This window comes from Plecotus auritus (genome assembly GCF_963455305.1).
Source record: "Plecotus auritus genome assembly, chromosome: 11".
NCBI classification, from domain to species: Eukaryota; Metazoa; Chordata; class Mammalia; order Chiroptera; family Vespertilionidae; genus Plecotus; species Plecotus auritus.
Genome location: NC_137777.1, coordinates 35,050,689 through 35,065,376, shown reverse-complemented (window position 1 = coordinate 35,065,376; position 14,688 = coordinate 35,050,689). Strand labels below are relative to the sequence as shown.

Here is a 14,688-nt window from a genome sequence, read left to right as displayed (position 1 = left end):
TGAATCCAGTTTTAGGAGAAAGATTCACTATTGTAGAGTAAATATTTTGGGCAATAATCAAGGTATAAGGAGACTTCTTCTTCCTCTCTCTCTCTCTCTTTTTTTTTTTTTACTGTGGTACATCTACACAATGGAATACTATGCTGCTATAAAAAAGAAGGAATTCTTACCATTTGCAACAGCATGGATGGAATTGGAGAGCATTATGCTAAGCGAAATAAGCCAGTCAGTGAAGAAGACTTCTATTAATGTGTCAAAGTGGGAAATTCTAAGAAATGTGTTCAGGAAGTAGCAGGAGATGGAGAACTCTCAAGAGTTAGCATATAAACCAGCACAAATGGACAAGGAATGTCTTACAAAACCCAACCTGGGCAGGTGGCAGAGGTGGTTGGTTTGTCTGGGGTCCTTAGCTCTGCTCTATTTTTCAGAATAGATTTCCTACTGATTGCAAGTGAGGCTACACTGGTGAACCAGGAAAATGTTACCAGCCTTAGAGGTGGTAAATAGAAGTAAACCAACAGAAAATCTTTAGGATGTTCCTTTTGGAGTTATCCATCCTTTTAATGACCTAGAATAACTGACCGACTGCTTAACAGCATTTTAGTGGATAATAAAATGAGTAAACAAGACTACATATCAATTTTTTATAACATTGTACTCAAAGAAATGAGAAAAAAACACCCTCACATGCACATTGATATTAGAAAGACAGTCCATAAAAGTAACTTGGAGCACAGGAGGAAAATCAGACTTGTGTGGAGCAAACGAATGGCATCATTATTATTTTTTTTATTCCTTCACAGGGTTGCTTTGGAAGCTTACCTGAGTTACCACATATGACACCCTTAAAGCAATGTTAAAACCCAACAATCATATTTACTATCCCAATTGGCAAAACTGCTCCTGTTTTTATATTCCACAGAGACTCAGGGGGGTTAAATGATTTGCCTAAGGGTCCATAGTTAATAAGTACTAAAGACAAGATTGAAACAAAAGACTTGTAATTTGAAATTGAGTCTTCTTTCAACACACTATGATGCCAATTCCACAGGATAAAATCCCTCTGTCTAAGTTACTCCAAATCAGTTTATATGGAAGAAAATAAAAGGGAATTGTTACCCAGTGAAATAAAATTATGATTTAAAATGACTTCAAATCACAAGGTACAAAATGCTATGTGTTGAAAAATGCTATGCTTAACTTATTCCTAATTATATTATTCACAAGATTTGCATTTTAAAATTGCTTTCTAATCTGCATGTTACAGAAGAAAACTGGGCACTGATTTAAGTGGTTTTGTTTTCTGTCTTAGAAATTATTGGTGAAATGTGATTAATAGCATAAATATTAAAGGGAGATATTAGAGAATTTGTATGAACTCAGTATTAGAAATGCCATTTCTGATTCCTGGTACATTTGCCAATGTGAGAAGATGATGACAAGTTCTAATTATAAAGTTATGATAATGTGGAACAAAGGGTAGCCACCTTTGGAGGTTCTGGAGAAAATCCTTTAGGGATTTTTGCTGCTTGGCTCAATCAAAAATTCTTTGTTATCATATGGACTTCAATGGAGCCTAATGATTCTAAAGGCATCCGTGTTGGTCAAGGCAGATTTCCTAAGATCAAAACATGAATGCTAGTGGATAAATCTTATATTACTTAGAAAATCTGAGACTATCGTAAAGCAATAGCCCATGTTAGCACAAATACAGTTGACAGTGAAAAATCTAAAAAATATAATTACAGTTTTCTTATTCTTTTGTAATTATACTGTTGAGTTTCTTCTCTACAGTTTCTACAAGAGAAAATTGTGCTGGTTTGTGAGAAACATGTTTAACAAGCACACCTAGAAACTTAACCTAAGATGCTTTTGCATTTGGGTGGCAGTTGAAAGACGGTGCAGAGCCATGTGAAAATCATGTGGTCTGCTGATACTAGACCTATAAATAATATCCGTATCATGCCTTATTAAGATAACTCCTCTGTCGGATTGGGATTTCAAAACAGGGATCACCACACTGATGTACTTAACTGTTAGTTAAATGTATGTTCCACTTAAATATCTATGGATTTCATTCTTTGTCAAACACGTTTTTTGTTGTTGTTTTTTTTTTTTTACTTTTTACGATTAGTATTAAAGCAAAGAAAAAACCTTGCTATTCATATTTGTTACATTAACATCTTATTTATTTTCCCAGTTTAAAACAAGAACATTCAAAGCCATTTTTTCACTTAACTTTTGGTGCTGTGGTCACTGTGACATTCGGTCTTTTCACTTATTTTATTTTCCCCATCACCGTTTATCCCTCTGTGCCCTCTTCCACCTTCCCCTCCCCCTCCCACCAATCACCACACTCCGTGTCCATTAGTTCTCTCTTTTTCTTCTCAATTCCTTCATACCCCCAACACACCTGCCCCTCCCATCAGAGCTGTCTGCCTACTCTCTATCCATGAGTCTGTGTCTATTTTGCTTGGTAGTTCAGTTTGTTCATTAAATTCCATATATGAGTGAAAGCATATGGTACATTAGGCCTTTTTAAAGTGGACATGATTCACTGGAAGCTGAGTTCCACTACAGCTGACCAAACGAAGCCACGAGGCCATTGCTTTGGTGTTCCATTACGTGAAAACCTCCCAAGATCATTTCTTCCTGAATGGTATCCAAACTCATTTTTTATTAGTATTCCATTTGTAATGTTACTTAGGTTACTCTACATACATAATAATACATAATCATCATAATTATTTATTAGTGTACTCTTTTTAAAGTGTATTTTAAAAGCATGATAGACTTACCTTAGAGAGCCCACCTACTTCCAAATAAAAGCAGATAATGAACACATTCCAGGTGACCCAGAGGGCAGTCCATACTGTATACTAGAGGGAAAGGGGGAGGGTGGGGAGAAAGAGAAGAAAAATGTGGAGATGAAAGGCATGTATACTAAATCAATCAATAACAAAATGTCAATAAGCCTAGGTCTTCTGGGAAGAAACAGGGTGTGCTCAGAAAAGAGTGCTCCTTATGAGGTCCCCTAAGATCTGTAGAAATTAAAAATCCAATAGTTTCCACAGCCTTCAGTAGATGCCAATAAAGCTAGATTTATTTTTAAAGTGCATTGCTGGCTTGCAGATATAGGTTAAATCCAAGCACTGACTTGATTTCTGTTTTCTGAATATTAGCTTTTCCAGGGAATGCAATTATACAAATTTTTGGTGGCTATCTACCTAATTATCCAATTTTTAGTTATAATATTAAATTGTCAAGTTTTAGAATGTTTTAGTCCATCTTCCTAAATAGACTAATATTACTTCTGTCTTCCTAAATGAGGATTATGTCTGAAAATAGATGTGTGGAGTAAAATTAACAAACCATCATCTATTATACTATTTTATTAAGAGTGAAATGTGTGCCTCTAATATAATCATAGAATTACATGATCGTGTAAAATATATTTTAAAAGCACAGAAATAATAAATAGGATTTAAAAGGAGCAAATGAACAATAGATTTCCATAATGGAAAAATACCTTCCAATGACATTGAACAAACTATGCTAGCCTTACTGATTAATTGGTTTTGTTAATGTAGTTTGTATTAGAAAATGCCTTCCTCAAGAGTATTAATCAGTCTGAATTAATGGAGGAAGTCTAAGGGCTCAATTCATCCAGTCATTTTCTTATGTAGATGGAGAGACTGAGGCCCAGAACACTGATATAGAGAATAGCTTGGATGGCTGAGAATTGGTGCTTTCCGTGGGAACACAATTAAGATATCAGATACAGTGGTTTGCTCATTCATTTTATTTTACCACAGAAATCTATGAATTCTTAATTTCTTAAAAAGGCATAGTAATTAAATTATTGGTTTCTATCAATGATTATGATCATCACATGCTATTGTCAAATTAAAATAAATATGGAAATCCTTTCACTAGCTTAGTCTATTCTGTGTCAAATAATATAAATTTTAAACCCTGTATAAAATAGCCATGTTCCTATAGAAATCTTATCAGAAGCTTTTAGTTATTTATAAAATTTAATTTACACTTTATGTCTTTCTGTTATTTATGACTTTCAAAAGGCTTTCAAAATAATCCAATATAGTTGGGTAGTCTTATAATTGGTTACATTAGATATCTCATTATCTTTTTTCTTTCTGAGAATAGGTTTTGCTTATTTGGTTTTTTAAAAATATTTCAATTATAATAATGAGTTAAGACTTCAAAATGACTGGAAATTTAGAAAAGCTGGAAAATACGTTAAAAAGTTAAAGTAAGTTAAAATATACTAAGGATTTTAGTATTTGCAGGTACATTGATGCTCTGCTGATATCTTCTGTTAGTAATAACTTTTAATATGAGTGAACTTAGTTTTAAAAAATAGGCCAAATGCATTGAAACATACATTTTTGAATCACAAAGTATTCCCAAGAATATGGAAATAGCTAAACTACATCTGCAATGTATACTTTTTGCAAACTGGCCAAGTCACAATAACACAATAAATTTTAAAGCTGGTGCTAATAAGATGACATCTGGTATCTGATATTTTTCATCCTAAATCAATCTAATTATGAGTATATTAGAATGAGAGAGACTGCAGACCACTCAGTAATGAGGAAAAAGCTGGTGATAAAGGTTAAGGAAAGGGCATAAACTGAAGTAAGACTAACGGAGGAAATGAACGGGATTCATTGCAAAACCATATGGTTTTTAATTTTTAGGATTGCAAACCCAACTCCTAAGTACACTTTTAGGAAAGTCAATCTACTCATAACAGTTATAACACCTGAATTACAGAACAAATCTATTTAAAAATCAGAGCACAAGTGTAGTGATTGAAGTGCATTCGGGGCCCCTCACCAGATGGATTGCTGAGGTCACTTCTGAACTTTCAGAGAGAAAATTCCCAGGCTGAGCAGACTCCCACTCTCAGCTGCTAAATTCTTAATAACAAGAGTGAGTACTCTGCTGCTTTCTGTGTTACTGGTACTGTGCTCAACACTTCACATTAATTAATTCAGTCAGTCATCACACGACAACCAAGGAAGTGAGGGAATAATTTGACGACTTAGTGCTATTGTTGAGATAGAAACTCAAACAGTTTGACTCTGGAGCTGGGATGCATCAGGATTACAGGATAGACTTTATTATAAAAGATCTTAAGAAAAGGACTATAGATTAGTTTGAGAGTTAACACTTTATCAAATTTTACAATTTATCAAGTGACCAATTCACCAAATTACTAGTTTACCAAAAATGTATTTCATTGTATATACTCTATAACTGGCAATGTTTATGGAAAGATGGTTTCTTTTGTATTTTGTGTCATGTATGATATGAACATGTATGATTAATGTGTCATGTATGATATGAACATCATTTTTTAAAGCAATAATGTAAGTTTCTTTCTTCTGATACAAAGATTATCCTAAAGCAATAGGCCAGTTTGTATGTTTGAATTCTAGATTGTATTGATATGAAAACTGCATATCTCAATGTGCACCTGAGACACGTCTTTACATGGAGATAAAGGGAAAGATATCTCTAGCAATACAAATACATCCAGAAATATTTACTTAGGCAGGAAGTGTTAGGACAACATATGTCCTCGTTTTGATGTGGACTATTTCATTTATAATTCAATTCAAAGAAGAATAGAAAAAGAGATAAGACTCTGTTTTTAACAAATGCTCTTTGGTTATCATGAAGCATGCCTACATGCTTATATATCTAGATACTAGTACACTTGCAATACAGAAGACAACTTACCAATGTAAAAAAAACAAAACAAAATGCAAAAAACCAAACACTCTGTATAATTATCATTGACCTACCTATTTATTTATCCTACCTTGCTTAAGTTTAGTACACAGATTTTAAGTCCTAATTTACATAGACAAAGACTATAAAGATTTTTCTAAACTTCATGTGTCCTATGTGTTCTGTGAATATTTCCCAGGTTTATGAGGATATTTCAACATTTTTAATTGAAATTAACTTTAAAAGGCTTGTATTCTATTTCATCCTCATTGGGCAATTAGTCTATAACATGATTTATTATTACTTCCTGAGCTTGTTTGTTTTCCAATTACCAGAAAGCCCATTCATTCATTCATATGTGTATCAATTAGATAAAATATGTATAATAGCTTAGGAAAAAAAGAAGACATTAAACATTGAACAGCTCAATTACTTACTAAGCACTTACTCTGTTGGGTTACGCTAAGTAAGTCACAAACATTATATAATTCTTACAAACAACTATGAGTCAGGTTTTTACAAATAAACTATAGTACAAAGAAAGCAAATAAATGGGCCAAGTCTTCACAGCCAATAATTGGTGGAGGAGGATTTAAATCTGGCACCAATTAAATGGAAACCTAACATTCTTAACTCATGTTGAGCAGTAGGTCAGGAAGGAGATAGTAAATTTTTCCTATATAACAATTCAAATTAAAGCAACTTGCCGTCCTTCACACAGAATTGTGATCCAAATAATTCTAGGGCAGAATCTCATATTTGAATTCATAAGTAAGATTTTCAAATATGTGACATAGGAGTAAAGAGAGGTAAACAGCTGATTCTAGAACAGTACTTTAAAACTGCTAAATAGGATTTCACAACCCACACTCAGCTCCATTTTGTCTTGAGCTAAAGAAACACAAAAGGTGCATTCAAGCTCTTCAACTAAACTTGTATTCCCTACTGTAGATAGCCTCCCTTGCACTGTAGCTAAAATAAATTTTAATCAGTAAAAGAGTACAATATAACAACATTGTTTTGTGTTCTAAAAATAAATAGCAAATTCTACCTTTTCAGCAGTGATGGTATCCAAGGGGAATTACTGCTCTTTCATTTTGTGATTTGGGTGAATTTTTCTGATAGTCTTTGCTGTGGGACCGCCTTAATTACAGTGGCAAGAGCCCAAGGCATTATAATGCTTAGAAAAAGCTAAGCTGAGGAGTAAGTCAGCTCAACGTAGGTGCAGGCAGAGTAGCATATACTATTTTTTCATCCTCAAGTTGAGAATGTGCTAAGCAAGGGAGTAAGGTGAGATTTTCTTGTTGAACTCAGACATGTTCTGAAGTTAGATATCATTTTCTAGTTCATCCTGCAAAATAATTTCATCCAATAACCTTAATGTACTTGTTACTTGTTCGATCAAGTATTAAGCATCCTGGGGTAGACCTAGAATACAGCAGTGAATAGGCATGTTCCGTCTGCCAGGAGAACACTGTTAATGGGGTGAGATGGCCAGAGGCAAGGATGGTGACTATGTAGAGTGCTAGGATAGAAAGAGCCTGTGGGATCTAAGAGAGCAGAGGGGAAGTGGCACTTGTCTCAAGTGGGGTGGTCAGGCCAGACTCTTAAGAGATGACATTCAGTTGCAGGATTATTACCCACTTCCCAAGTGGGTAAGGAGCATAGGGCATTCCAGGTGTGTGCAAATGGAAGAGGCAAATAACAGCATATGGTCTTAGGGAAACAAATCATTCAGTGTGGCTGGCACGAGTCGTGTGTGGAAAGAAGTGTGCATGCGAGGGAGAACATGCTGCTAGAGCTGGGCACAAACACTAGGCATGGCTTCATGAGTGAGAGGCTGGAGCTCAGGCAGGAGCGGAGGGTCCAGGACGCTGATGTGCACAGACTCTCTGCTCTTTCATGTCTGAGGCTGGCTCATACTCTGCCCCGGCCTCTGCCCCGTTGCATTCTCATTCTCCAGAGCCCCCTGCACCTGTGCCTCCCCACTGCTTACCTAATGAGTTCCTGGAGAGCAGGGACACTGTCATTTACATTCTTTTCTATTTGTCCAACCTATCACAGTACAGTAGGTTCTCAATAAAGGCTTAAGGAGTGAATGGGAGCTAGTGCTATTGACATCCCACTACGTGCCCTGTAGTCATTCCTGCCCAGAACCCCCTCTAGTCCCTTCTTTCTTGGTGAACTCACACTCACTCCGCATTTACTTCTGCAGAGTCAGATGGATGTTCCCAGTGTGCATCTCATGGTACATGTGTTCCTTGTCACAGTTCTAATGTAACATGTATGTGGATGATTTCTTGATAAAGGCCCACTTCCCCTCACTAGACTGTAAGTACCCAGGAGAACAGAGAATAGTTGTGTCTCACCAATGTAGTCCACACCTCATACAATGCCAAACACTCGGCAGAAACCCAATAAATAAGGTTTGAATGGGAAGTTAAGAAAGAAGAAGGGAAGAAGGGAGGGAGAAAAGTGGGAAGGAAGGGACGAAGGAAGGAAGAGGAAAGAAGGAAAAACTGACTGTGAGACCTGAGTTTGGTCAAGTGGGTCAGCCAGGAATGTTCTTATATTTTATACTGTTGAGAGGTAGTGAAGGCTTTTAAGCAACTGCTTCAGGAAAAGTGCTGAGAACACACTGGAAAGGAGGAGGGCTGAAAGCAAGGGAGGGGTCCATATGCAGCAGAGAGAAGGCCGATGCCTCAACTAACACAGTGGCAACGTGAAGGGTGTGTAGAACTAATGGTTAGCGGGTGAAAGCAATAGGCCAGTTAATGACACTGATGTACACCAACAACTTTATTCCATAGAAACCACTGGTTTTCTAGCCATCTGACATGTGCTTCAGCAGACCATCAACATCATAAAATAAAAAGTTCATAATGAGTAAAGGTGCTCTGTGTTCATAGCAACAAACATTAAATCCAATAATCGTTCGATATTATGCATATGAAAGCATCTTATACTGCAAATCCAACTCCATGGAACAGCTTTCTAGTACATTATTACACCATGGCTCAGCAGAGGCCCGTTCCCAGAGAAATCTGAAGCAGGAACTCTGTAGCCCCCACAACCAGCTGAGTGACTTCAATCATGCCTTGCACCCCAGGGCAGTCATTTTGAGGGCAATCTGTCTGTGAGCCCCTGACCTTCACCTCTGTGATATGATGAAAGACTCCAAAATCCAATTTTGAGATTCAAAGTAGAGAATTAATGCATCTACAGAAAATTTTATGACTTCATTCTTTTCTATAGATATGACTGGATTATACCAAGATTGAAAGATGATATATTTTTAAGTCTAAGGTTTCTTCTAGTGAGGTAATGTTATTAAGTTACAAAAAATATTTAGTAATTCTACCGAATACGGTCTATTAATTCAAGCTCAATAAGTATTTTAGAGTATGCCACTTCTATTTACAATTACTTATCTATGCTTGTTATTTCTTACAGCCTTCTTACATCTGTATCCTAAAATATTACCTTCTTTTTATAGAAAACTATAAAGTTATTCATAACTACTGTGAATAACTTCCATTTTATTGTGGACCACAATATACACCTTGTTAAATTGTACTGTGATAGAGGGTATGCTGACCCTGTTTGGCATAGTTTGGAGTATGGATTCATGTTCCACATTTATCTTAAGCAAATGGAGAAATGGTCAATAATATACCATATAAAATACATTAGAGGTGAGTACTAAATGGCCTTTAGTACATGCATTTTAATGGCCTAAATCAATTAAAATTATATTATGTTATTATTTATAGTTGGCAAACCGTTATGGCTAGGTTGGATAGCTTTATAGGGTGACACATGTCAATTGAAATGACAGTTAGTGTATATTTACATCTTATAATGACATCAAGACCTCCACAGACCTCTTATTCTACCCAAACCCAATTTTAGATTTAAAAAAATTCCTTGTGATACTTGAATTTAGTTATACTGTGAGCCTCACATTTATAGTCATGTTGCTTTGCTCTCATTGTAAACACTCACTATCTCCTTTCCACAGATAATCGTCTCAACAGAATTCAGTGTGTGACAGCCAGAACAGCAGTGCCACCTCATAGTGGAGGGAACAACTTAAATTATCTTATTCATTTTCTCACAGAAATTTTGTAGTATTTATACGAAGAGACATGGCAAAAATAAGACTTACCACCACGATATATCGAGGTCTGTACTGAATGGTTCCAAACAAACCCAATATGACAACTATTATATGTAGAAAATTTCCAAGAATAGGTGCCCACTGGAAGCCAAGGAAATCAAAGATCTGCCTCTCTAGGGCGGAGAGCTAAAACAAAGCAAAGAGAGTCCATTAGCATTTAACCCAAGCACAATCATACCTTTTCTAAAAATTCTCACCTGAGGATACTTTAAAAACAAACACATTGATTTGAGAAAAGAGAGAGAGAAACATCAATTGCCTCCTATATGCACCCGATGGGGGATCAAACCAGCAACCTGAGTATATTCCCTGACCAGGAATGCAACCTGCAAACTTTTTGGTGTATAGGACCACGCTCCAACCAACTGAGCCACCCGGTCAGGGCCATAATCATACCATTCTAATCTTTATTTCACGGTAGAGAAGCCTGCATATTCTTTTTCAATCACAGTAATGGACATCATTATCACTAGAGTTGTGTTACCTATTTCATACACTGTTTTTCATGGCTTTTCTCAGAAAACATACTAAAATAACTTTGAGCATTATGACTTCAAATATAAATGGATTTTAAACCTATCTGGAGAGCTATCCTCCCTAAATCATTTTCTATAGTAGAAAATCTAGACAGATATTTTATAACACTATATTTTATGATAGCAATTTATCATTAGTTTTAGTAAAATGGTTGGCTTACTATAACATATTTGGAACAATAACTCCAGACTGGCAATACTAAAACTAGTATTGTTTTGGAAAAACAACCCTCCTACCATACCTTCCTTCCTCTGTGAAACATAAATGATCAAATATTCTGTTTTGTTTTTTTTTCCTTTCATTAGACTGTCATTGATGTTAATGACTAACCACTTTTTCACAATGAAGCTTACTTGTTTACTTACTCTGGGCTCAATGCCCTCATGTAAGACTAGAATTAAAAAGTCCCTTTGAATCACATTTTATTGAGATCATACACCTACTGCATGAAAATTCACCTTGATTAGGTAAAATTCTTTTGAAATAAAAATGATAGGGCCATAACAATTTTAGACATGCCACCATTTACTATATTTGCACTAGAGGCCCGATGCATGAAATTCGTGCAAGAGTAGGCCTTCCTTCCCCCGGCTGCCGGCACCGGCTTCACTCTAGCACCTGAGACCCAGGCTTCCCTCTGGCCCCTGGCAGGCACTCAGGACCTGGGCTTCCCTTGCAGCCCCAGCTTCCTCCAGAAAGACGTCCGGAAGGACATCTGATCTAATTAGCATATTATGCTTTTTTATTATAGATGATATACAACTACATTTTAAATAATTCTAAAATGTATTTAAAAGATACACTTAAAGCATTTATTATGACAGAGATGAATTTTGTATAGTCCAGTGAATGCCAACAATGTCATTATCATGTACACATGATATTTATTGTATTCTATATCTAAAAATGTTATAATTCCACCTGCTGTATTTGGACATTAATCTCACACATTTGAAGCATTTTTCTAGATTGACTTTGATAAAATAGTAATTCTAATAAAATGACCCAACCATTAGCCACAGTTATGGCACTAGAAACTGCAGATTGAAGTGAAAATGGCACCCTAGGTATTTTTCTAGTTATGTGGCAGGTGTGTGCCTGAATAGTTTTAATTACCTTGGACATAAAGAAATGTCCACTGTCCAGTAAGCTGAATCTACCTTGGTTAAGATTCACCTTCAGTAAGCTGTGGGTGAGAAAAGAGTAAATGCCTACAGACAACCAGCCAGAACCACATTCATTTCATGGATATTTCCTGATCATCAAGCAATTTGTCATCATGCCCTGCACTCACAATTGGGAAGATGCACAGAAATGGCTAAAAAAAATAATCAGCAGGATAAGCAACAGCATCCATTGTATTTTCAATCCCTGGTTTGTCTCAGCTTGTGACTCTAATTAGTTCCCAGGAACCTTGCCTTAAAAATGCAGTATTTTATTTATTGGCCCATCAGTGATGTAAATACGCAGTTTTGTTCTTTTTTTAATGTCCAAACAGGATGGATGTGTTCAGAGAAAAAATAAAGAAATCCAAAAGAGCAGCTGCAGGCAATTCATTTGAAAAGCAACCGCATTTTAAGCTGTCGTGCATCACAAAAACCTTTAAAGTGAACTTTTCAAACAGAAAAAAAAAACCTTTTTCTTTTCCTGTCAGAAAATGCATGGATAGCATTCTCTTTTATGATGTTAAAGGAAACATGCATAATGAAAGAGAGGCCAAATTAACACCACTTATTGGAAAAATACTCATTCTTTATTGAAGACACTATATCTCTATTAATATTTGTTCTCTAATAACAAAAATGGATTATGGTGGCTTGAAATAAGGGCACAAACACAAGGCTATTAAGAAAATCAAAAGGGGGATAATATCAAGGGTCAGGCAAGACTCAGCTATAAAACTATACAAACCATTAACTAGATTTGAGTATTGTATCTTAAAAAGTCAACTAACAACAAAAAGCCCGCCAAAAATAAACAAAATATTGTGCCACAGCAATGTTTACCTACTTTTTTAACCCTCCTCTGAGGATATGTTTTTATTGATTTTTAGAGAGAGAGGAAAGGAGAGAGAGAGACCGAAAGAAACATCCATGTGAGAAAGAAACATCCATTGGTTGCCTCCTTGATGCACCCTGACCAGGGATTGAACCCACAACCTTTTGGACACTCCAACCAATTGTGCCACCTGATCAGGGCCACTTAATGTTTAATCTAATTTTCATGTCAAGCTATTTAGGTATTTCATTTATAGGCAACTATCTTCTCTTTGAATATCATAACTCTATAAAGATATCACTTTTTACCTCAGAGCTTAACAACCTATCTAATAAAAGAGTAATATGCAAATTAACCATCACTCTGCTACACCCACAAGCCACGCCCACTAGCCAATCAAGAGCGAGTATGCAAATTAACTCCAACCAAGATGGCTGCGGCCACGGAGAGAGCAGGAGGGAGGCGTGAGTTTCCCCGGCGATGGAGGAAGCCAAGCTTTCCGCACACCCTGGCCAGCCCAGGCCTCTGCTTAAGGCTACAAAGTTTCAATTATAGAAGTTAAATAAATCCCAACAGAAATGGCTGCTGCCACGGAGCAAGCAGAAGGCTTGGCTCCGCTCCAGGCTACAAAGTTTCAATTGTAGAAGATAAATAAATCCCAGATACCAGGGCCTCTGCTTGGGTCGCCGGGGGGTGTTGCCGGCCTGCAAACCACCACAGGCCCCTCACCCAGGCCACCCCAAACCCCAAGGGAAACCCCACCCTGATCCAGGACACCCTTCAGGGCAAACCAGCTGGCCCCCACCCATGCACCAGGCCTCTATCCTATCTAATAAAAGAGTAATATGCAGATTGACCATCACTCCAACACACAAGATGGCTGTCCCCATGTGGTCAAAGATCCTGCCCCCATGTGGACACAAGATGGCCACCACAAGATGGCCAGCAGGGGAGGGCAGTTGGGAGGGATCAGGCCTGCAGAGGGCGGCAGTTGTGGGCGATCAGGCCAGCAGGAGAGGGCAGTTGGGAGGGACCAGGCTGGCAGAGGGCGGCAGTTGTGGGCGATCAGGCCAGCAGGAGAGGGCAGTTGGGAGGGACCAGGCTGGCAGAGGAGGGAAGTTGGGGGCAAACCGGCTGGCAGGGGAGCAGTTAGACATCAATCAGGCTGGCAGGGGAGTGGTTAGGGGATGATCAGGCTGGCAGGCAGAAGCAGTTAGGGGCAATCAGGAAGGCAGGCAGGCGAGCAGTTGGGAGCCAGCAGTCCTGGATTGTGAGAGGGATGTCCAACTGCCCATTAAACAGGCAGTTGGACATCCCTCGAGGGGTTCCAGATTGGAGAGGGTGCAGACTGGGCTGAGGGACACCCCCTCCCGTGCTGGAATTTCGTGCACTGGGCCTCTAGTTAATAATAATGGCCCAGAGCCACCAAGTTAAATGAAATGATATCCTGTTTGCTTTGTTAACTCAGAAAAAGTATGAATATTTTTTAGAAATCTCTGTGTCAAAATAGTCCTCATCGATGGTGCTGACGCTGCCGGCGCAGGCCTGGGAACATGGATCAGATGCATCTCTTCCCAACTTCAAGGCCAGTGACCTCAAGTTGGGAACTGGACATCGGCTATTATGGGGCTTTTTACTATGAATGCTGAGAAAGGCTAAAAATAAGGGTTTTGTTTATTCATTATGGGAGACTATTGTTAAATGTTTATCTGCACACCACTGAATATGGCATCTACAAAACAGTGGTTCCAATCCAGGAGGGCAGCGAGAGGAAGCAATCAAAAGTGTAATGTACCACAAACAGAAAGCCACCAGTCTGGAGGAAGCAGAAGGATGGAGGGCTCAAAAAGGACTTCTGCAAAGATGCCATAGCAAAGGAGAAAATGAATGAGACATTTGAAGAGCTTGAGGTTTAAATAAAAGTAGAGAATTCGGGAAAATATGAAGGTACCAAGACATCCCAGAGAAAGCAAAACCAACCAGTCACCACTTTAAACAGGAAGCAGTGGCATAAAAGACAATGGAATCATTTCTAAATGAAATCTAAGTAGGTAAGAACCTGGAAGCTATATGAACATGTTTCTTTTCCTAACAAGTTAAAAAAAAAATAAAGGCAATCAGAATCCTAATAAAATGGAAGGGAAGAAGGGAGAAAGGGAGGAAGTGACGAAAAAAAAGACAAATCAGCAATGCAAAGAAAGAAAGTTTCA

At 37.6% G+C, this 14,688-nt stretch overlaps 1 protein-coding gene across 3 annotated transcripts in view; it reads right to left on the bottom strand.

The window, feature by feature from the left end:
* The window catches only part of NKAIN3 (sodium/potassium transporting ATPase interacting 3), a 447,473-nt gene that overhangs the window by 206,896 nt on the left and 225,889 nt on the right, over positions 1-14,688 (bottom strand). For 2 of the 3 annotated variants that reach the window (XM_080647094.1, XM_080647092.1), the window contains exons 2-3: positions 9,932-10,069; positions 2,799-2,879 (exon numbers count right to left, since the gene is read on the bottom strand). In XM_080647094.1, coding sequence (XP_080503220.1) covers positions 2,799-2,879; positions 9,932-10,069 — 219 coding nt within the window. The remainder of the gene's footprint in view (positions 1-2,798; positions 2,880-9,931; positions 10,070-14,688) is intronic. The other variant, XM_080647093.1, reaches the window with a different exon arrangement.